This window comes from Mytilus galloprovincialis, chromosome 6 (assembly GCF_965363235.1).
Source record: "Mytilus galloprovincialis chromosome 6, xbMytGall1.hap1.1, whole genome shotgun sequence".
Lineage (NCBI taxonomy): Eukaryota > Metazoa > Mollusca > Bivalvia > Mytilida > Mytilidae > Mytilus > Mytilus galloprovincialis.
In genome coordinates this window covers 89,190,787-89,216,826 of record NC_134843.1, presented here as the reverse complement: position 1 = coordinate 89,216,826, position 26,040 = coordinate 89,190,787, and the positions used below count along the sequence as shown (strand labels likewise).

Here is a 26,040-nt window from a genome sequence, read left to right as displayed (position 1 = left end):
TTTCAAGTGCATGAACATGATGAACTAAATACCTATAAAGTAAGCTACTGATTATTAATGCACTTGAAGGCTCAGAGTATCTCATGGGTTTCTAGTTACTAACCATTTCACAAATGACATTGTATAGTATATGGTATATTAAACTGCAGTATGAATTCCTAATGCCCTGTAGATATCAAATCACTATACCAGAATGATTTATTTAGATTAAGATGAAATTAATTCTTGTTGAAATAAACCTTCAGGACAAGAAAATTTTGTTATAATGTCAGTAAGCAGAAATTTTAGTACCTTTGTCAAAATTGAAAATGTTATGCCTAGACCCAGGTGCTTCAAAAATTAATGATATCTATTTTGAACTCTTATAAGAAAGTTAATTTATTTCATATGATCTTATTTTAATAACAGGTAAAATCGTGCAGTGAAAATGTCAGTTTTTTTCCTTTTTAAATAGATAAGGTGGTAGCAAATGTCTGCCATTGCCAACCCTTGACATCCAGTTCAGTTTCATGACAGAACGAATTATTGGCCATGAAAATATAAAATTGGTCAAAAAGTTATTTGATTTTTAACATGTCAGTAAGAATAAAGATATTATCTTCACTAAAAATTGGGATCAATATATTGTCTACTCTAACTTATATGTTGCCTCAAGCAAAGATGTGAAAGGGATCATATAAATAGATATGTACATCAATGAAAGTGTTGCTGTCTGTCTGCATTCCCAAACATGTGACATTTTACAATCACCATGACAATTAAGACAGTGACCCCTATTATGTTTTAAATCAGAGATAAAAGGTCAAGATTCAAAATATTTCCATAATGATAAAAGATAACCAGTATTAGTCAATCTTTTAATAAATTTCCTTGAAGGGGGTAACCCTAATGACTTTCAAGGTCAGAGGTCAAAGATCATTAAGCTTAGTTTTTATACCCCGATCGAAATTTTGACGGGACTTATTATGGTATACAAATGTCCAGTGTCCTTTTGTCCGTCCGTCTGTCTGTCTGGCATAAACATGTCGCACCGTAACTTGAGAACTACTTATCCAAATTTCATGAAACTTAATACAGTTGTTTCTTATGATGGTCAAATGATCTGTATACTTTATGGTGAAAATAAGATTTAAACTTTTGAAATTTTGAGTTACGGCTCTTTGTAACTAAAACAAGGTTGTTTTTTTTTCACACACATGTCGCACCGTATCTCAAAAACAATTCTTGATTATTGCTTAAAACTTTACACACTTCTTAGTTATATTAATTTTAATATCTGTATACTTTTTGGTGATGATTCAAAATTTCATTTTTGAGTTATTGAGTATTTTGTAAAAAAGAAGGGTTTTTTTTTTTAACATGTCGTGCTGTACATAAAAAAAAAATTATGATTATTGCTAAAAACTTTACACACTTTTTTGTTATATTAATCTAAAGATCTGTATACTTTTTGGTGATGATTCAAAATTTCATTTTTGAGTTATTGAGTATTTTGTAAAAAAGGGGGAGGGTTTTTTTACCTGTCGTGCCGTATCTCAAAAATGATTTATGATTATTGCTTAAAACTTTACACACTTCTTTGTTATATTAATCTAAAGATCTGTATACTTTTTGGTGATAACTCAAAATTTTATTTTTGAGTTATTGAGTATTTTGTAAAAAAGGGGATGTTTTTTTTTACATGTCGTGCCGTATCTCAAAACCAATTTATGATTATTGCTTGAAACTTTACACACTTCTTTGTTATATGAATCTGAAAATCTGTATACTTTTTGGTTTGATTCAAAATTTTATTTAAGTGATATTTAGTTTTTTGTAAAAAAAAAACTAGGGTGGGGTTCACATGTCCCGCTGTGTCTCAAAAACAATAACTGGTTATTGCTTAAAACTTTCTCAGAAACTATTTATGATTATTGCATAAAACTTCCACACAAGACGTCGGGCGTATCATGCGCTCATGACGCAGCTGTTTATTATGGTATATGTCAAGTCTTGACTACATAATCATAACCATAATCTATGCACTAATCAAAACCTTTTCAACATGATGAAGTCTTCATGCTTAAATACCTTTTTTTCAAGCTTCCTATGAAGCAAAACATTCCAGTTGAATTTCAAGGTTATAGAGGTCAAAGATCATCAATTTCAAACCAAGGGTTGAGGACAAACTCTTGCACTTGATAAGTTTAAATTCAATTAAACCATGAATAGAGGATAACTCTTGTGTTTCAAGGTCAGGGCCAAAGATAAAGCTGAGGTTACTGGTTCTAGAGACTTAATTGTGTGTCTCACTTTTTCAAACTTTGTTTAATGACTGAGGATTATTCAGATAAGAATTTTCACAGTCTACAACTACCATTCTAAATAAATATATAAATGTCCTAAGGTATAAAATTGAGAATGGACATGGGGAATGTGTCAAAGAGACGTTACAACCCAACCATAGAACAAACAACAGCAGAAGGTCACCATTAGGTCTTCAATGTAGTGAGACATTCCTGCATCCTTCACTGGCCCCTATAAAAATATATACTAGTTCAGTGATAATGAAGTCGCCTTACTGAACTCCAAATTATACACAAGAAACTAGAATTAAAAATAATGCAAGACTAACAAAGGCCAGAGGCTCCTGACTTGGGACAGGCGCAAAAATGTGGCAGGGTTAAACATGTTTATGAGATCTCAACCCTTCCCCTATACCTCTAGCCAATGTAGAAAAGTAAATTTATTACAATACAATGTTTTGTGTCTTTCAAGGTCAGAGGTTAAATTAAGCTGATATCAATGGTTGAGATATATTGTTGAGATTGTTTTTTGTGTCTGTGTCCTTTGTTGTTGCTGCTGTTGTCATCATTGAAGTTCTAGATACAAAATATTTGAATTAAAAGTATACTCTGATGCAAAAGAAACTTACCCTTACCAAAAAGTGCTAACATGTTGCACATAAGTTGCACATAAGATGCTCACGTTAGAAACTAACATGATTGCACACGAGTTTTTTAACATGCAAATTAGGTGAGCATTTTGTGAGCAAAAAAATTGCACATATGAAACTAACCTAATTTGCATGTTAAAAACCTCACGTGCAACTGCTCATATGAGCTTTTGTTTCACATGTGCATTTTATTAGATTGCTCATATGAGCAGTTGCTCACATGTTGCACACGTGAATATTATAGTTGACCAAAACAAAATGGCTGCTTTAAAAAAGGAATATTTTTCAAATTTAAATGAAAATCTTAAATAATTCAGTTGAAAATAAAATAACTGATACATCATGTTAAAAGAGTTATTCTTTAATTATTGTCAGTTAATTATGATTTTCATATCATTTTTTTTTTTTTTTTATTTAAACAATAATCATGATCATGACTAAAAACATAACATTACATTATAAAACTAATAGAGGGACTTGCAAGTTTAGTTCACAATGAATGTGTTTGATTAATAAGTACTGTATTTCAAAAAGTTTAAAAAGGAAAAATCTTTATACATGTAGTACTTATTTTGAAGCAACCTGTATATATATTCCCATAAAGGACTTAAAATTGTAATATATTTCAAAATCTGACACAAAAATGAAAATAATGAAATAGAAATGATAACTTACAAATAATTAACCACAGCCACACTGGTTTTATCAGATTTCAACAATGTCTTTCTTCAAATAGCACAATATAGGACTTAACATTTTCCATATCCATCTACCTCCATTTATTGCATGCTTTTCATGAATTTGAATTTACAGGAAGTACATGACTGGGCATGTCATTTTGAAAAAGCTCATATGAGCAATGATGTAGGTTAGTTTTGAATGGTTAGAAGAATGGAAAAACTTTTCAAAGTAAAAAACTAACATAAAACTAACATGGATGATAAAAGCTCACCTGAGGTTTGAATTGCACATGTGAGCATTATGTTAGATTTTTGTGGGCACATATGAACTACCAAACTGCACATATGAGCAACCTGATTTGCATACAATTCTTACTTGCATCTCATGTGCTTCACATGTGAAACTTATGTGCTTTTGTTAGCAATTTCTGTACGGGTATATACTAGTACTTTCACAGTAAATAAATTGCACATATTGAATATGACTTAATTTTTTGAAATATTTCATCATGTTTATATATAATACTATAAAAACTGTTGAAAACCTTATCTCTAAAAGTAAAAATATCATTTTATAAATTTCCTGTTAAAATGGATGAATTTTAAAGTTTAGTGTGTTCTGATTAATTATTAAATTTTATTTGATGCATGATGAAGGACATTATTGTCTGTTAGATTGATTATTCTTCACCGATTTAATGCAGGGATTGCATGGAAAATATGATTTGAAAATTATTTAGTAACCACTATAAATTATGATCCTTTAAAAGATGACATTGTACTACATGTATTAGGCTAAACAATTTAATATGTGATTAAAGCAATGCATATTTTTAGGCCAAATAGAAATAAATGTATATAAAGATATCTTACATGGCATTTAGTGACTGATATCAAATTATCATTTTGTAAAGCAAATAATGTTGTATGGGCCAAACTTTTTTTATATATAGGTGTAGAATTATATTTGGAATATTGAACACATGTATAATCATAATGGTTTACTTTTATAAATTGTGACTTGGATTGAGAGTTGTCTCATTGGCACCCATACCACATCTTCTTATATATCTATAATCATAAGACAATATGTTTTGCATACCATCATGACTTAAATACTTCCCATCTAAAAACCATCTTTTAAAATTGTATTATTATGTTAAATAATGTGGATAATCATAAATGGGTTACTAATTCCCTACTGATACATGATAAAGAATCACAGTGATAATTGGTATTATTGTTATTATCCTAAAATTAGCTTCTTTTTTTTGTGTGTTAATTTTTTTATCTCCTGTGACTGGATGGATAATAGTTTTTTCTTAGTCGAGTAGAGTGAGAACAGGATGATGTCATTAGCCAACATCATAGAGGAAAATAGCATAAAACAGATTATCTAATTTGTCTCACAACTCCCCCTTAATATAGATATAAACCATATAGATAACCTCATTAGCATACAGTCATAACATAATTGTCTCAACTTGGGCTTGATAGAGAAAGAGAGTGAGACATGTGTTTTAGTTATATATTGTATACCAAAGCATAACATGAAATATTCACCAACAGCAATTAGGTAAAGATCACAGAAAGATGTGAAAGTGTGGAAATGATCTTTATTGTCAGCCTCTTTCAGTTACCATTCATCTAATAGAACAAATTTATACAATAAAATCAGTATGCAAACAAGCATAATAGAAAAAAAGAGCATCAATTAAAAGTTTATCAATCATAAACTTCAGCTTATTCATTTAAGATACAAGTACGAGGGATGTTGGGTGTATTCTAATGAGAATACAAGTACGAGGGATGTTGGGTGTATTCTAATGAGAATACAAACCAATAACAAAAAGACATCTAAACTTTAGATATAAAGATTTTAAAGGTCAACATAAATCTTAAAAAATACACAGGTGTTGAAGATATATAGTTTCAATCAGTTCTGTGATGAGAACATAATTTACAAAAATGTATATTTAAAAGTACATTATATAGAGAACTTTGATAAAATTATTCAACCTCTGTCTATATCATAAATAAAATATACAAAAGGACGAAAAAATAATTTCATTCTTTTAAAATATTGGCCTAAAATAATGTGGAGTTTTTTTCGTTTTTTTTTGCAGGAAGAGTTGTTAAACAGTTGTATACCCGGTGATATTGTTGAAGAAATGAAGGAAGATATCACCCAGAAGATGGTGTCACCTACAGATTCATTCTATGATCTCTACGTTCAACAACATTCGGATGTCAGGTAATAAACAGATTATATTCTATAATTATAATAGAGGTCAGTCAATTAAAAACATATTTAATCATATCAGATACCTGTAATAAAGGATTATATTCTATAATATAATGGAGGGCGGTCATTTAAAAACATAATATATAATTGTATCAGATACCTATCTGGAGATATACCAAAAACAACATATATGACACGGAGTTTAAATCTATGCTGCATGCAAAAGTTCAAAAAGTAGTCTGATACATTTTTATACCGTATTCTATATGTTAGAGTATATCTAAAGTTCACCATGTGGTCATGGAGCATAATTACAGTATGATGGAAAGCTGTAATCAGAGTAACTATTAGACAATAGAAAGGCATTAATTGGATTATTATCACGGATTTATTATATACTTAGTATTTAATACATGTGTAAATTACAATCAATAGAAATCGTGCTGTATCAGCCATCTGTGATGATATTAATATGACATAAGTCAAAGGTATAAAAATTCCTAATATTTATGACGTCATGTCATCGAAAGAGATAATCAGGTGTTTCAGGTTTATAGGGGTGTTATCATGAAATAGCAATGTGATATTCTCTATTTACTGTATACCTTGCAAATTTAGTGCATGCTTATTTATTTTTTATACATTTATTTCAAATTTACTTTTCATCTTATATCCTGACTTCAAATGTCTTACAAAATTTAACAATTACAAATCAACATAATATATTCTCCATCATAGTCAATTTGTTCTTGTGTATATTTCAGTATTTTGTATGCAGATATTGTCAACTTTACCCCACTTGCAGCAGAATGCACTGCTTCAGAACTTGTCAAAATGTTGAATGAACTGTTTGGAAGATTTGACCAGCTGGCAAAGGTATTTTAACATACTTGATATTTTGTCATTCGAATATGATATAGTCTAGAGGAATAGATTTTTCTGTCTATTCACATTTTATATTTTTTTGTTATATTGCACATTGTCTTTAGATCCTATTACATTTTATCTGTCCTCTTTGCTTGTTTCAGGTTTAGCTGGAAACACTTACCCCTTTCAAAAATAGAACTGTCTCTTCCACCTTGTTTTATATACAAGAATGATTGATGTAAACTTTGAATTTCCCCAACATACAAATAATTCGCCAGTTACTGTCTTAAATACAGGCTACATCTCCCTACACTGTCTTCAATACAGGCTACACCTCCCTACACTGACTGTCTTCAATACAGGCTATACATCTCCCTACACTGTCTTCAATACAGGCTACACCTCCCTACACTGACTGTCTTCAATACAGGCTACATCTCCCTACACTGTCTTCAATACAGGCTACATCTCCCTACACTGTCTTTAATACAGTATACATCTTTCTACACTGTCTTTAATACAGGCTACATCTCCCTACACTGTCTTTAATACAGTATACATCTCCCTACAATGTCTTTAATACAGGCTACATCTCCCTACACTGTCTTCAATACAGTATACATCTCCCTACACTCTTCAATACAGGCTACATCTCCCTACATTGACTGTCTTCAATACAGGCTACATCTTCCTACACTGACTGTCTTCAATACAGGCTACATCTCCCTACACTGTCTTCAATACAGGCTACATCTCCCTACACTGACTGTCTTCAATACAGGCTACATCTCCCTACACTGTCTTCAATACAGGTTACATCTCCCTACATTGACTGTCTTCAATACAGGCTACATCTCCCTACACTGTCTTCAATACAGTATGCATCTCTCTACACTGTCTTTAATACAGGCTACATCTCCCTACACTGTCTTTAATACAGTATACATCTCTCTACACTGTCTTTAATACAGGCTACATCTCCCTACACTGTCTTTAATACAGTATACATCTCTCTACACTGTCTTTAATACAGGCTACATCTCCCTACACTGTCTTCAATACAGGCTACATCTCCCTACACTGTCTTCAATACAGGCTACATCTCCCTACACTGTCTCCAATACAGGCTACATCTCCCTACACTGACTGTCTTCAATACAGGCTACATCTCCCTACACGGTCTTCAATACAGGCTACATCTCCCTACACAGTCTTCAATACAGGCTACATATCCCTACACTGTCTTCAATACAGGCTACATCTCCCTACACGGTCTTCAATACAGGCTACATCTCCCTACACTGTCTTTAATACAGTATACATCTCCCTACAATGTCTTTAATACAAGCTACATCTTCCTACATTGACTGTCTTCAATACAGGCTACATCTCCCTACACTGTCTTCAATACAGGCTACATCTCCCTACACTGTCTTCAATACAGGCTACATCTCCCTACACTGTCTTCAATACAGGCTACATCTCCCTACACTGTCTTTAATACAGGCTACATCTTTCTACACTGTCTTTAATACAGGCTACAACTCCCTACACTGTCTTTAATAAAGGCTACATCTCCCTACAATGTCTTCAATACAGTATACATCTCCCTACACTCTTCAATAGAGGCTACATCTCCCTACATTGACTGTCTTCAATACAGGCTACATCTCCCTACACTGTCTTCAATACAGGCTACATCTCCCTACACTGTCTTCAATACAGGCTACATCTCCCTACACTGTCTTCAATACAGGCTACATCTCCCTACACTGTCTTCAATACAGGCTACATCTCCCTACATTGACTGTCTTCAATACAGGCTACATCTCCCTACCCTGTCTTCAATACAGGCTACATCTCCCTACACTGTCTTCAATACAGTATGCATCTCTCTGCACTGTCTTTAATACAGGCTACATCTCCCTACACTGTCTTTAATACAGTATACATCTCTCTACACTGTCTTTAATACAGGCTACATCTCCCTACACTGTCTTCAATACAGGCTACATCTCCCTACACTGTCTTCAATACAGGCTACATCTCCCTACACTGTCTTCAATACAGGTTACATCTCCCTACACTGTCTTTAATACAGTATACATCTTTCTACACTGTCTTCAATACAGGCTACATCTCCCTACATTGACTGTCTTCAATACAGGCTACATCTCCCTACACTGACTGTCTTCAATACAGGCTACATTTCCCTACACTGTCTTCAATACAGGCTACATCTCCCTACACTGTCTTCAATACAGGCTACATCTCCCTACACTGTCTTTAATACAGTATACATCTCCCTACAATGTCTTTAATACAGGCTACATCTCCCTACACTGTCTTCAATACAGTATACATCTCCCTACACTGTCTCCAATACAGGCTACATCTCCCTACATTGACTGTCTTCAATACAGGCTACATCTCCCTACACGGTCTTCAATACAGGCTACATCTCCCTACACTGTCTTCAATACAGGCTACATCTCCCTACACTGACTGTCTTCAATACAGGCTACATCTCCCTACACTGTCTTCAATACAGGTTACATCTCCCTACATTGACTGTCTTCAATACAGGCTACATCTCCCTACACTGTCTTCAATACAGTATGCATCTCTCTACACTGTCTTTAATACAGGCTACATCTCCCTACACTGTCTTTAATACAGTATGCATCTCTCTACACTGTCTTTAATACAGGCTACATCTCCCTACACTGTCTTTAATACAGTATACATCTCTCTACACTGTCTTTAATACAGGCTACATCTCCCTACACTGTCTTCAATACAGGCTACATCTCCCTACACTGTCTTCAATACAGGCTACATCTCCCTACACTGTCTTCAATACAGGTTACATCTCCCTACACTGTCTTTAATACAGTATACATCTTTCTACACTGTCTTCAATACAGGCTACATCTCCCTACATTGACTGTCTTCAATACAGGCTACATCTCCCTACACTGACTGTCTTCAATACAGGCTACATCTCCCTACACTATCTTCAATACAGGCTACATCTCCCTACACTGTCTTCAATACAGGCTACATCTCCCTTCACTGTCTTTAATACAGTATACATCTTTCTACACTGTCTTTAATACAGGCTACATCTCCCTACACTGTCTTTAATACAGTATACATCTCCCTACAATGTCTTTAATACAGGCTACATCTCCCTACACTGTCTTCAATACAGTATACATCTCCCTACACTGTCTCCAATACAGGCTACATCTCCCTACATTGACTGTCTTCAATACAGGCTACATCTCCCTACACGGTCTTCAATACAGGCTACATCTCCCTACACTGTCTTCAATACAGGCTACATCTCCCTACACTGACTGTCTTCAATACAGGCTACATCTCCCTACACTGTCTTCAATACAGGCTACATCTCCCTACACTGACTGTCTTCAATACAGGCTACATCTTCCTACACTGGCTTCAATACAGGCTACATCTCCCTACATTGACTGTCTTCAATACAGGCTACATCTACCTACACTGTCTTCAATACAGGCTATATCTCCCTACACTGTCTTCAATACAGTATGCATCTCTCTACACTGTCTTTAATACAGGCTACATCTCCCTACACTGTCTTTAATACAGTATACATCTCTCTAAACTGTCTTTAATACAGGCTACATCTCCCTACACTGTCTTCAATACAGGCTACATCTCCCTACACTGTCTTCAATACAGGCTACATCTCCCTACACTGTCTTCAATACAGGCTACATCTCCCTACACTGTCTTTAATACAGTATACATCTCTCTACACTGTCTTTAATACAGGCTACATCTCCCTACACTGTCGTCAATACAGGCTACATCTCCCTACACTGTCTTCAATACAGGCTACATCTCCCTACACTGTCTTCAATACAGGCTACATCTCCCTACACTGTCTTTAATACAGTATACATCTTTCTACACTGTCTTTAATACAGGCTACATCTCCCTACTTTGTCTTTAATACAGTATACATCTCCCTACAATGTCTTTAATACAGGCTACATCTCCCTACACTGTCTTCAATACAGGCTACATCTCCCTACACTGTCTTTAATACAGTATACATCTCTCTACACTGTCTTTAATACAGGCTACATCTCCCTACACTGTCGTCAATACAGGCTACATCTCCCTACATTGACTGTCTTCAATACAGGCTACATCTCCCTACACTGTCTTCAATACAGGCTACATCTCCCTACACTGTCTTCAATACAGGCTACATCTCCCTACACTGTCTTCAATACAGGCTACATCTCCCTACACTGACTGTCTTCAATACAGGCTACATCTCCCTACACTGTCTTCAATACAGGCTACATCTCCCTACATTGACTGTCTTCAATACAGGCTACATCTCCCTACACTGTCTTCAATACAGGCTACATCTCCCTACACTGTCTTCAATACAGTATGCATCTCTCTACACTGTCTTTAATACAGGCTACATCTCCCTACACTGTCTTCAATACAGTATACATCTCCCTACACTGTCTTTAATGGAACTATTTTGTATAAATAGATTATTAATACACAATACGTTTTTGTGCAATGCTGGTACATAAAATTTTAATTGGGAATCCCTGTCTGCTATTTGGTCCAATCAGCTTGGGGGTTTCCCAGTTGCTGCTGCATGTGAAATCTCGTTTACTAATTGCTTTTCGAGATTATCCTAATTAACCAATCAAAATTAACACTGCATTTGAATTAACCAATCAGCGCTTAATTAACAGGGCTTTTGTTTTAGGCACAAGCACATAATTATTCTGAAAGCAACGCTTGCTTTGAGCAGACATTCTAATTTTCTGGGAAATTATTTATTTATAAAAATCATGAACGGATTTAAGTTTTCAATGTGGAAATTAACCATATTATATATGTGAACGTTTAGGAAACGTATACGAAGTGATTTTGCATTAATAACATTCCGAATTAGTTTTTTAATGTCAAAATTGATGTTACGACATGGACAAAATTAAATACAATCAGGAAGCAGAATCGGCTTTGTCTGTTTAAGTTTCATTGTGGAATCTCATCTGCAGCAGCGTGAGATGGCTGGTTTATTCCAAAGCTACGAGTTTTGTGCTTCTGACGACCCGGCGTAACAGGATTAATTCGTATTCCAAGAAAATTTAACGGCACGATTTATAATTGCTATAAACTGTTGTTTTTCAATAAACTGTCTTTCCATCATGTCTGATGACGAAGATATTACATTTAGGACGGGAACCAATCACCAGTCCGATAAAGTAATGGCATGGGCCGAAGTGATGAAGCTAAACACAGCCACCGCAAATGAAATGCTAGAACTTGGATTTGACAGCATGGAGGCCGTTGCGTTGATTGAGAAGGAAGATTTAGATAACTCGAGTATTCCGATAGGCCAACGAAAGTTATTACTGCGAGCAGTAGGAAAAACATTTAAGAAAGACTTTTCGCCCAGCGAGAGAATGGCGGCAAATTCTAGACTTCCGGCAGTATCAAATTCTGGTGCATGCGCATTACAAGATGGCGACGACGGAAGTACTGTGAACAAAGATGGCGGCGCCCATGAGCATCTTAAAGATGGCGGAATACAAACAAACACAGATGATGCTTACGTTAATGCTGTATTGCAACAGCTTACCGGACAGCAAACACAATATGTACATTCCTCTGGCTTATTGGATGGACGTCAAAACCAGAACATTGCGGGAAATTCGAATGAAAGTGACAATTCCGTAACCAATTTAGGTAACACTGGCATTAACTCTATTCTATCTTGGCAGGATCCGCAAATTTATTTGAAACATTCAAACATAGACAGTAAAGTTAATTATTTAGATATTATAGATTTTGTTGGTAATGATATAGGGGGGACCAGTATGCCTGAAGAACGTCTTATTTCCAATGCATCAGGGGGGCAACTAGTGTTTAAGTCTGGGCCATTAAGGCCAAAACTTGAATCTCTGTCTCTGTGTCAATGGTCTAGGGCAAACTTGTCAATAATGTACAAGCTGCTCAGCACTGGAGAACTGGCACAGACACAGATCCTCGATTATTTATCATATACCATGAGAATTTACCAGTTAGTTTCTTCATGTGAGTTTGTGTCAGTACTTTTTTTTGATAGAGAATATCGTAGGCTTCAAAAGCAGCATACTTTTAGATGGGGTACTGACATTCCTCATTTGCAGTCAGTTTACTTACGACCTAAAGCTGTATACAATAAATCTCAGGCATCTGGTCCAATATTTAAGAATGCAAATAAACAGCAACAGGACTATTCCAAGTATACTTCACACTCTGAAGAAGGAAATGAAATTTGCAAAAGTTTTAACAGTAGGAAAGGTTGCTCATTTCCTAACTGTCGCTATGTTCATATTTGTTCAATTCAAGGTTGTGGTGCCCAACACCAAGCCTTTGCCCATCCAAAAAACGGATAAAGGTAAAGCCTGTGCGTGACTTGGTGTATAATGTTTGGCATGATGAACTAAAAAATGATGTTGATAAAGATTTTCTTTTGCAAGGCATAAAAAATGGGTTCGACATTGTTCAAGATAATTTGGCTTCATCACACATTTCGGCAAAAAATCACCCTTCAGCTAATCCTTCAAGTCCTTTATATAACAAAGCTCATCAACAGATTTTGACTGAAATTGAAAATGGAAATTATGAGTTTGCTAAGTCCACACCTAAAATTATTAGCCCTTTAGGTATTATTCCAAAATCTGATGGGGGTGTAAGGATAATTCACGACTGCAGCAGACCACTTGGATCTGCTGTAAATGATTTTGCAGGGGATGTAGAAAAACAAAAGTTTCAATCTGTTGATGATGCAGCAAAATTAGTCACAAAAAATTGTTTCATGGCCAAAGTCGATTTAAAATCGGCTTATAGATCTGTCAGCATTAGTTCCCATAGTCAACAGGTCACTGGTTTACGGTGGACTTTTCCTGATGGTCAGACCCATACCTTTATTGATAAAAAATTACCCTTTGGTTCAAAACTTGCACCAGGTATTTTTCATAGGCTATCACAGGCTATTCGGCGCATGATGTCACGCAGAGGTTTTACCATTATAGCTTATTTGGATGATTTTTTCATTTGCGAAAAAACAAAGCAGCGCTGTGCACATGCACTTAGAATTTTAATTTACTTGCTGCGCAAGTTAGGTTTTTCTATTAGTTGGTCCAAGGTTGTTGACCCTTGCCAGAAATTAGTATTTTTAGGCGTGGAGATAGACTCCACAACATTGGAATTAAGATTACCTATTAAAAAACTTGATGAATTAAGGCGGGAACTAGCAAGTTTTCAGCAGCGCAAGCATGTTTCTAAGAAACAATTGCAGTCCCTGGCGGGCAAGCTAAACTGGGCTTCGTCAGTGGTTCACGGCGGGAGAGTTTTTCTCCGGAGAATCATTGACAGCATAATGCAGCTCAAGCATGACAGGCACAAAATGCGCTTAAGCGGCGATATTTTGCATGATATCCATTGGTGGTATAATTTTATGGCAACTTTCAATGGGAAATCCATCTTACTCAATACTAACCCTGTCACCTCAGTTTACACAGATGCTTGCAATACAGGTGCAGGTGGGTTTTTTGGTACTGATTGGTTTTATGTCAATTGGAAAGAGGATTTCCCATTTGCGCAAACTTTGCATATAAATGAGCAAGAAGCACTTGCAGTGGCTTTGGCAGTCAAACGTTGGGCTAAGTGCTGGCAAAATAGGCGTGTATTTATTTATTGTGATAATGCATCAACTGTTGCCTGTATCAATAAGTGTACCTCAAGGAACAAACTTTTGATGTCCTTTTTGCGTGAATTGTTTTGGCTATCTGCTGCTAATAATTTTCATCTGGTCGCAATTCATTTACCGGGGAAGCAAAATGTTTTAGCGGATGCTATTTCCAGATTGCATGAATTAAAGTTATGTCAATTTTTTATGAAGGAATGCCTATCCACCCCTTTGTATGTGCATCACCTTGTTCCTCACATGTCCTGTCTTTCTCTCCGCTTTCTCATCTTTAGGCTTACAGGCACACAGTCATGACAGGTCAAGTTTTTTCTTTAGTTTTCTATGGGATCAGTCTAAGCATTTTCTAACGCATGTCCTACTTTCTACCTTTACACAGGTTTGGGGTTTTACTTTGGAGTACCACAGAATTTCAACTGGAATTTGCTTTGTTTGTAATTATGTTTACATGTATTGCTTTATTGATATGCAAAGAAAATATTAAACTGTGGTTCTTTGTCCCAAACCTGTGTTTGTTCAGTTTATACTTCTAACTAAGAACCGGTTAACATATCTTGGGCCCCTTACTGATCTCTGATTAGTGTAAAACAGATGCTTCATTTGCACTGTATCTTTTCAGCGTTTGGTTCGGGCCCCAAAAAGGGAAAGTATCTTAGTATTCACAACATAGTCCCTAAATAGATTAAGGAGCAATATATAGGGAGGATTGGGGGGGACTAGTAATGTGGATTAATGGAACTATTTTGTATAAATAGATTATTAATACACAATACGTTTTTGTGCAATGCTGGTACATAAAATTTTAATTGGGAATCCCTGTCTGCTATTTGGTCCAATCAGCTTGGGGGTTTCCCAGTTGCTGCTGCATGTGAAATCTCGTTTACTAATTGCTTTTCGAGATTATCCTAATTAACCAATCAAAATTAACACTGCATTTGAATTAACCAATCAGCGCTTAATTAACAGGGCTTTTGTTTTAGGCACAAGCACATAATTATTCTGAAAGCAACGCTTGCTTGGAGCAGACATTCTAATTTTCTGGGAAATTATTTATTCCCACCCTCCGCTCCCTAGAGGATAGTTTTTACTTTATTGCTTTGTCATTTCAGCCTTTTATCATGTTTATTAAAATATATTGTTAATAAGTAGAGTAGTAATGTTTTCAAAAGAACTCACAGTTATTATGTACTTTGTGTTAGGAGTACCACAGATTTTCAACTGGAATTTGCTTTGTTTGTAATTATGTTTACATGTATTGCTTTATTGATATGCAAAGAAAATATTAAACTGTGGTTCTTTGTCCCAAACCTGTGTTTGTTCAGTTTATACTTCTAACTAAGAACCGGTTAACATATCTTGGGCCCCTTACTGATCTCTGATTAGTGTAAAACAGATGCTTCATTTGCACTGTATCTTTTCAGCGTTTGGTTCGGGCCCCAAAAAGGGAAAGTATCTTAGTATTCACAACATAGTCCCTAAATAGATTAAGGAGCAATATATAGGGAGGATTGGGGGGGGACTAGTAATGTGGATTAATACAGGTACATTTCCCTACACTGTCTTTAATACAGGCTACATCTCCCTACACTGTCTTCAATACAGGCTACATCTCCCTACACTGTCTTCAATACAGTATACATCTCCCTACACTGTCTTTAATACAGGCTACATCTCCCTACACTGACTGTCTTCAATACAGTATACATCTTTCTACACTGTCTTTAATACAGGCTACATCTCCCTACACTGTCTTCAATACAGTATACATCTCCCTACACTGTCTTTAATACAGTATACATCTCTCTACACTGTCTTTAATACAGGCTACATCTCCCTACACTGTCTTCAATACAGTATACATCTTCCTACACTGTCTTCAATACAGTATACATCTCCCTACACTGTCTTTAATACAGGCTACATCTCCCTACACTGTCTTCAATACAGTATACATCTTCCTACACTGTCTTTAATACAGTATACATCTCTCTACACTGTCTTTAATACAGGCTACATCTCCCTACACTGTCTTCAATACAGTATACATCTCTCTACACTGTCTTCAATACAGTATACATCTCCCTACACTGTCTTTAATACAGGCTACATCTCCCTACACTGTCTTCAATACAGGCTACATCTCCCTACACTGACTGTCTTCAATACAGACTACATCTCCCTACACTGTCTTCAATACAGTATACATCTCCCTACACTGTCTTTAATACAGGCTACATCTCCCTACACTGTCTTCAATACAGGCTACATCTCCCTACACTGTCTTTAATACAGTATACATCTTCCTACACTGTCTTTAATACAGGCTACATCTCCCTACAACATATATGAATAAAGGAGATGTGGGATATAAATAAATGAGACAGCAACTCAACAACACAAAAGAAAAAGTACTGTGGATTCATTTATTTTCGCGGGTATCAATTTTTGTGTTTTGTGGAACACTCACATTTTCGTTGATATTTGATTTCATGGTTTTGCCAATCTCTACATACAAAACTAGCCTATATAAAATTTGTAATTCGTTGAATATTTAAATTTGTTGTTCAACTGTATTATCCACAAAACCCAAGAAAATTGGCATCCGACAAATGAATCCACACTAATCTTCTTTTCTTTTTTTCAGAAAAATCATTGTATGCGAATTAAGATTTTAGGAGATTGTTATTATTGTGTGTCTGGTTTACCTACACCTAATGAAAATCATGCTGACAACTGTGTTAATATGGGACTAAAGATGATAGATGCTATAAGGTAAGTTTATATATGTGTTTTTGGCCTGCATGTGCACACCTGCATACACCTTACTCAGGTCAAGTTCAGGTAACTGTCTGAAGAAGGAATGAAAATGGTTGATGCCATCCAGTTAGGCCAATATTGTTAAGATGAAATGACTATCTTACAGTACACAAACTTTGTTTTAACTAACTTCTTCCTGTGCTATTCTGTTTTGATTTTAATGGTGATTTGAAACTAGTTGACCCCTACACAAGTTCTCTTTTACAATTTTGTATACCATACATTTTATAAAGTAAACTTTATATAGGTCTTAAATTATTAATATTATTTTATTTTTCAATTTATGTTTTTGTATAGATTCCATAATTCATTTGAGAATTATAACAATCAAGCAATTTTTTATAGGATTCAGTGATAGATTCCTAGTACTGATTAATTATCCGAAATCATTGCTGCATCAAACAACACAATTTAGTATAACATATAAAATATTCAGCCCTACTTTTACACAACAAAGGATGACCTATTAGACAATGATGTATTATACCTTGTTAATGAATTTATAATGTTAAAGTGTTTTTTTTAGGAATAGCAAAAAAATTAGGTGAAACCATTATTCTTCAATTCATCATAAATTCAGAGGATATTTTGTAAATAATTAATTTGACCATATTTATTACTTTTGTTATATTTTTACCTAAACTTGACATGTTGAAAAGATATAAATTTTATCTGTCTGAAGTATAAATGACATATTTTAGGTATAAGTTTGATATCCATAAACATGTGAATATTTCATTGTGATCATGTGACGGTTTGACAATTATATATTGATCAAGTTTAAACTTTATCAGGCCTCATGAAGTATATAATGTGTTATTAATAACAAATTTAAAAAAAAAAAGATGTTGGACAGTCAAATAGCTACTTATATTTTTGAAAAGTTTTTAATAAAGAGGTATTTCAATTGTATTTATTTAAAGGTGAAATTTATCTGTATTAAAATCTAAGAAATTGATTGGCAGTTTATTTTCTTAATGTTTACTTGGTGTCAATTTTTTTCGTAGAGTAAATCATATTTTTTGCACCACAAATTCTTTTTATAAGATTGAATATTCCTTAGCTAAATTCCAACAGCTAAAAATTATGGATCTGGTAATTTAAGATAAAAAAAATACTGCATTCTTTCATTTTTACCATAAGGAAGCAAATAAAAGCAGCCTGTTTGAAATGGTTACCAAAAAAAAATAACACTTTAAATGGGCCAGGTGAGCTATTCCAATACTTGGTTCTGTAGTTGTCTTGAACAAATTTATGCATCGTTCACACGTATATTTAATTCAAATTTAATTTGATTCGAATGCGAATCGAATTCGCTATTTGCATTCACACACTCCTCTTTTTTAATTCGAATTGAATTCGAATTGGCTAATTCGCATTATCTAATTGGCATTAGAAGTATGCTTTTGTCAATACGAAGTAAAAGTTAAAGTCGTTTGGACAGTAAAGCGAATTTGACGCGCATTGTAATTCGAATTAGAATTGACGTTAGGACGTAAAACGTTTCGAATGCAAATTAAACTAATTCGAATTAGTTAATGCCAATCGAATTCGAATTACGTGTGAACTCAGCATAATACAACCAAACTTTGATGAGTGAGAGCACAGCTTTCCCTTATGTTTAGCTAAAAATTACAAGTCAGAAATTTGGTTATCAATTTTCCAATGATCTTTGACTTACATTTTTGCGATAATTTTTTTCATTCACATTTTATCATATACTTTTTGGAGTCTTCAATTTTATTTTATTTTTTTACTACATTAATTGCGAATTACGCAGATGCATGATATCAGACTCCTGGGAGCCTCTGGTTTATTGTTTTTTACTCAACTGTTTCATCACCATAATTGTTGTATCAACATTTTCTTATCAAATCAGAAACATTTTCATCAATGGGTTTCCCCCCTCCTCCATTAAATTGTTATTTTCCTAGAACAGCACATTTATTGACAAGTTTTTTGTAAAAAATAATGAACTGTCACCATGTCAATATTGTTTATGAATTGATTAATTAAAAGATGACACTAATCATTTGTAAACAAAATAATATTTAATAAAGGTGTCATCATAAATTACACAGAAACCAATCAGAGAAGCGTTTTTGTGTGATAATGGGAAGTAGTTAAAATAGAAATTAAATTTGTTGCAAAAATAGAGTACTAAAAAACAACAGAATAAAAATCACAATGTGAAATATTATATTGACTAAATATATTCAAAGCCAGTTGCTATTATACATGCCATGTAAGATAATAATTTATTTCCTCTATAAAGTTTTAGTTTAGTAAAGTGAAATTTTAATAAACATCTGGTAAATTGAAAATAAAATTGTACTGTCATTCATATTTCAATGAAAAACAAAGTTATATGTAACTATTTGTGAGGAAGGATATTGGTTTTGTGTGTTAAAATGAAGCAACAATGTAAAAAAAAAACAGGAAGTAAGTAAGATAAAGGAGCAACACTATTGTTCTTGTGCCAATTTACTTTTATAAGTCGACAAAACATAGACATTGTATCAAATGTATGGAAGTATATAGTAGTTTTAAAATGTTTCTATGTACAAATTGGTATGTTCTTTTTGTTCTCTGCTTCTAATTGTACTGCCTCTTTATTATCTTTATTACAAGGTGTAATCTAGAATCAAACATCAGCAAACTAACATTGTTATTTAGAGATATAAAATCTACATATTGTATAAAAGCAGAATTGTCTCAGTTAACACTGTTTCTAACTTCTGACAATTGTTAACTTCCAGATAGTCCCTGTATCACATTTACAGACACAATCGAAAACTGCTATGAATTATTTAATTGAGAATTATACAGACACAATTGATAACTGCGATGAATTATTTAATTGAGAATTATCGTATATTCAATGTTGTTTACAGCTAAAATCTAGTATTAGCTTGTTTTATGAGCATTAAACTCAATCATATCACACTTAAAAAGCTTTCAGTTATTTTTATTGAGCTCACTAGACAACTCATTATGAAATGGCCAGAGATTGTTATTGTACAATTGGTCATTGTCAGTGGTGACCCAGGAGTAAATTGGTATTTTGTTGCCGTTTTATTACATCTATGGGAACCAGTCCTGTCCGGGCATCAGTCTGAGTGTCTTGTAATGATAGATGTAGAATAGATTCCATGTTATCAAATAATAAAACTGCGTTTCACACTTTTTCTCTCTGAATAAAATGAACTGTCAATTACTATAATAGCAAAAATTTGAAGAAGCTGTATTGAAAATTATAATTTTAAATGATTTTGGTGCAGCAGTTACCATATAAAGTGTTTTGATTAATTGAATTATAATGTTCTGAAAGAGTTGATTGGCAACTAGTCTGTTTTTTGGAAAATGTAATTATACAAAAAAAAAATGAATGTCATCAATTTAACAGAAAACACATATAGTGGATAAATTAATTCTATCATTGATTCTATATTTCTGTCATATTCCAGGCCAAAACTTTTTTTATACCACCACTTTAAATTAAGTTACGATTGTGAAAATTGACAGGCATAATGGGGAGATAATTTTTACAAACTAGTATCCTGACTGAGCTATACCATGTGATGTGATTTTAGATTCATCAGTCAACAACTTCCTGTTTACCACAATATTTGGGCGAGGGTATCATTAGTGAGTAGAAACTCACAGTTACACTTGTTTGGCTGAGGCCCCAATCCCCTTACAGATGTGTTGTAAGTCTTGGTCCAGATAACTGTTCAACATTACGGGTATAAGTCTTGCCGAGATTGTTTACTATAATACAATGTACTCAGTCAACTTGTATGTAATAGAATTTTTCATAGGTTTACTTTTGTGACTCTGGATTCCCTGAAATAGAACAGAATGCATTTGTAAAACTGAACATGCACAATATTTAACCTTGGAACTCACTAGCACGTTTGTATGTTACATTTAAAAAACAATACCGTGGCATTTAATACTCTGATATATAATGAAAATGATAATGTCTATCAATTGAATATCTTTTTATCATATATGTATAGGTTGCATTTCTGTAAATATCAACAATGCAATTTCCCCATGGAGCTCCTTTTATGGCTAAAACTATATGCCTTTTACTATGAAGTTTGAAAAAAATTTTATCATAGAAATTCATATGCACTACTATTTTTTTCAAAGGTCAAAAAATAGGGATGTGCTACATATTTTCATTGTTTATATGACCCGAACTAAGAGTTTTATTAAACTAACACTAAACTACACAACTAACCCTACCTTGACTTTACTAAGGATTACCACAGATTTCAATATGGCCGATATGCATATGTATATTTGCTGGTAACATTCCAAAGTTATGATCTCTATGAGATGCAACCTACAGATCATTACTCTGAAACAGTATGTTAACAAAATTAATTATCTATGAATATTATATATCTCCCCAAAAGAGGCATGATTTGAGTTTAAAACAGCTGCTTTTACAAAGTGCAACCTTTAGAGGGGGAGTCAAACCATTGCTTAACAAAAAGTAGACAATAATAATCTACAAAAAAATAAACAAAGAAAAACAATTCTTTGAGAAGAAATCACACAATTTCAATGACTTGAAATTTTGACAAACTCTAGTGTAAAGAAAAAAATCAGCAATAGTGTTGGTGAAATCAAGTTCAAATAACCACCCTGTAATTTATATTTTTCAATTTAGAGTGAGTGTTTATAACCAACAATTTTAGTTTCAATTGATATTGTAACCTGTAATATATCTTACTGAAGCTTGAAGCATCAATGGTGATGAGGACTGGGCTATCAAAAAAAATGTCAAAACTTGTTGCCAGCAGATGATATGTTTATACATTTTATTTATGTTTACAGAGAGGTACGAGATGCAACAGGTGTAGATGTAGATATGAGAATTGGGGTCCACAGTGGCATGGTCTTGAGTGGTGTATTGGGTCTTAGTAAGTGGCAGTATGATGTCTGGTCAGATGATGTCACAACAGCCAATCAAATGGAATCTGGAGGGGTTCCAGGGTAGGTTTGATATAACATTTAACCTTGAGGTGTTCCTGGGTTGGTTTGATATAACATTTAACCCTGGGGTGTTTCTGGGTAGGTCTGATATAACATTTAAGCTTGAGGTGTTCTAGAGTTTATTTAATATAACATTAGTAAATCACATGCAATCTGAGCATGTTCCAGGATAAATCTAATATTATATTACTAGTGAACATCATGTAAGTCTGATTTACTTAGGTAAATCACATGAAATCTGGAGGTTTTCCGATGTAGGTCTGATATTACATAAGTAAATTACATATAATCCAGAGGTGTTCCAGAATATGTCAAATTTAAGCTAAGCATTAACAATGAAAATGATTGACCCAGTTGATGGACAGTCACATTTGATAGATTTAAACTGTTTGTATGAGTATCTAACTCATCCCTTATTATCTTAGTTTGTGAGATACTTATATGATCAACAACACAATCAAACCAAAAAAAACACCTAGAGGTCAATATATGACCAGGATGAGACAATGTATGTGTCCATAATGTTAAGTGGACTAGACTGAGGAAAATTTGCTTTTTCGATGATACTGATTTCACAGTTTTGCAAATCTGTGAGATTATACCACATTACAAGCCTATAAAAAAATTGTAATTTGTTGAATTTTTGAATTTATGGTTCAATTGTACCCATGAAACCCATGGAAACTGTTATCCAACAAATAAAAATGTGTCCACAGATTTCACAGATATAATGTCAATTAGTCTAAACATTTTCTGATTTGATTGTGTTGTTTGGTCATTAACTGTTTCGTTTTACGTTACTTTTGCATCACATTTTTTTTATATTCATTTTGTATAGTGACCTGTTCATCTGTTTGTCTATAAATGGTTTAAAAGTTGATGGCATATGTTTTATCTCATTATTTCTATAACTGTCACAATTTAAAATATTATCAGCTAGTTATAACTATTAGAATCAATTGTATCCAGACCATTGATGCTGTAATCTTATATAGGTGTGTCTCGTTCCACAGAAAATACTTTCTATATTCCCTTATAAGCTGATGTTATAGACTTTTAACGATATATTTATAGACTTGAAGCAGATTTCATGATCAACAGCTTGTAACTAATTAATGAAACACAGACAATGACTAATTGTGATGGATTTGAAATAAAATATATCAAGAAATATAAATTATATATTTCATTATTGATTTTTATTCTGTAATAATACTTGTCCAGTAATGATTTCCCTAATATATAGATCCTTTTTTTCCTGTATCTTAAGAGCATCTGTTATATAAAAAATCTGTCAATTAGATGCCATCTCTAGATAAGCTGATAGACATGCTATTTTCTGGATTGAACAACAATGTGTTCTTATATAATGGCAGTTCATTTGTACTACATGTAAAAGTTCAATAACAAAAATACTGACCTCCCAGACCACATCTAAAACAAGGTTTTCAGATTGCATATAAAAACAGAAGGTATGTTATGATTGCCAATGATACAACTCTCAACAAAAGACCAAATGACACAGAAATAAGCAACTATAGTTCATAGTTCAACCCTAAAAAATAACCAATGCCCATCCCACACAGTCAGCTTTAAAAAGCACTGAAATGACAACTATAAGACAATCAATTTAAAAAAATAAAATAAATGAACAACCAATATGTTGAACAACAGCCACTGAATAACAAGCTCTCGACTTCAATTTCTTTTGAAGGTGTCAACCCTCCCCTTACCTGGGACAGTAGTGTAACATTACAAAATAAGAATAAACTATGAAAATCAATTGAAAACAAGAGATTATAGCATTATTAAGGAAAAAAAGGGGAGATAATTTTATAAACCATTTTTAATGGAAGGAAATGTTATTGCTTATCATATATGATAGTACTTCTTCTTTGTCTTCTATCTTTACTGTGCTGGGGTCTTCTAGTTAGCACAATTGGACAGTTAAAAATCGGAGTAGTGGGAGACGGGTTAAAAACAAGTTGGTCCTTAGAACATGTAGAAGCTGTACTTCTGATTCTTTATCTTGAAGGAGTCGAGAGAATTAGCTGTGACCATGGAGTTCTTAAGGACTATACCAGTGGGAAAAATGATCGAGTCCTGGTAGCTTCTGTTATGTTTTTTAATTGCCTAATTGTTTTTATTTCATCTCTTAATTTCACTCGATTTAGCCAATAAAAAATGTTTGTTTTTAAAATGACGTTGTACTCTTTTTCATTTCAGAAAAGTACATGTGACAAAGACAACCTTAGATAAACTACACAATAAAGACAAATATGAAATAGAACCTGGAAATGGACAATCTAGAAGTAGCTACCTAACTGAACATCAAATAGAAACATATCTTATTACCACAAAGACGAAAAAAGTAAATAGAATTCATACCTTCCAGCTCAAATATGGTCCTCTGTTGCTCTGATATTTTGTATTAATGTTAGAAAACTTCATTGACTTGTCAAGTACAGGAGCCATTTTATAGTGACCTAGTAATTGATCAATTTTGAAATGAAATAGAATTTGTTTCTCAAATGGAATGACAATGGTAGCATTATTTTGGGGGATGAAAACTTTAGAGAGTTGATTTTTAGTCTGAAACTTTGCAAGAGATATATAAAAATTGTGAGACCATTAAGCCCCAAAAATAATTTATCCTTATTGCTTTTCTTTACACATTTTTTTAACGCTTTAGACTATTGATTTTGCACTTAAAAGAGTTGAGAAAAGACTTTTTAAGTTCATTCTGGGCAAAGAAAAATACATATTTCGTTTTTGGTGTACAGAACAGTCAACAAGATGTGCGCCATTTGTTTTTTTTTTGTATTCCTAGGCTAGAGGTAAAATATAGTATAACTTAACCTAATTGTAATATTCCTCTTTTTTGTCTTCAGTTTGATGAGAGCAGAAGAATAAGATCTCGTTTTGAAAGCAGTTTGAGAGCTTCACTGAGGGTTACCAAATATTTAGAACAAAGTTGGAATGTGGACAAACCTTTTGCTAATTTGAGAGTTAGTTCCATGGCAACCAAACTGTTGGGCTTAACTGTAAGTACTTCATCTGAACTTAAGCTCTGTTTGTTGTGTATCAAGGATATTCTTTATTATATAAAATGTATTGAAAAATGAATCCAATCTTTAACAAATTTCAAAAAGTCATTTGGAAAGAATAATGAAACAAGCAACTTTTTTCTCTTTCAAAATTTTTAATTTCAGACATTATTAACTGGTCATTAAAATTTAAAGCAATTGCATTATAATTTAACTAACTTAATTTTATAAAAGAAAAAATTCTTCTACTTCTGACTGTTATTTATTGAATTTATGAATATATATATTTAAGATTATGGAAATGACAAAGGTAACTTTCACTGATTGAGTCACACAAAATAACTCATATACATATAGTACAATATTAGAAACTACATTTGTTTTGTATTGGTACTAATTTTGAAGTTTTATAACTAAAAATAAAGCACACTACAGTTCAGCATCTCCTGATGGTACTGTTTCCTATCTTATGGGTTGTCTTTTGATCAGATGTAAGTGTTGCTCCATTCTTATTAAAAAGTTTGAGCAAAAATTTTGCAAAGGTTGAAAATATTAAAAGAAATCATGTCAGTAATGAGTAGAAAAAGTAAATTAATATTAACAATTCTTTTGATGAGAATGTTGAATGTATTTCTCTTATTCTTACCCGATTTATCCTTTTC

The 26,040-nt window shown here is 33.5% G+C and overlaps 2 protein-coding genes across 9 annotated transcripts in view; both read left to right on the top strand.

The window, feature by feature from the left end:
* LOC143080641 (adenylate cyclase type 2-like) overlaps window positions 1-26,040 on the top strand; it is a 115,861-nt gene that overhangs the window by 59,384 nt on the left and 30,437 nt on the right. For 6 of the 8 annotated variants that reach the window (XM_076256580.1, XM_076256581.1, XM_076256579.1 and 3 more), the window contains exons 6-12: window positions 5,742-5,869; window positions 6,625-6,736; window positions 17,149-17,276; window positions 22,173-22,331; window positions 24,558-24,702; window positions 25,223-25,375; window positions 25,671-25,688. In XM_076256580.1, the coding sequence (XP_076112695.1) occupies window positions 5,742-5,869; window positions 6,625-6,736; window positions 17,149-17,276; window positions 22,173-22,331; window positions 24,558-24,702; window positions 25,223-25,375; window positions 25,671-25,688 (843 nt within the window). The remainder of the gene's footprint in view (window positions 1-5,741; window positions 5,870-6,624; window positions 6,737-17,148; window positions 17,277-22,172; window positions 22,332-24,557; window positions 24,703-25,222; window positions 25,376-25,670; window positions 25,689-26,040) is intronic. The other 2 variants (XM_076256584.1, XM_076256583.1) reach the window with 1 other exon arrangement.
* Window positions 11,316-15,811, top strand: LOC143080640 (uncharacterized). The gene has a single exon (XM_076256577.1). It carries the CDS (start codon window positions 13,614-13,616, stop codon window positions 14,799-14,801), a length of 1,188 nt encoding a protein of 395 aa, XP_076112692.1. The 5' UTR covers window positions 11,316-13,613; the 3' UTR covers window positions 14,802-15,811.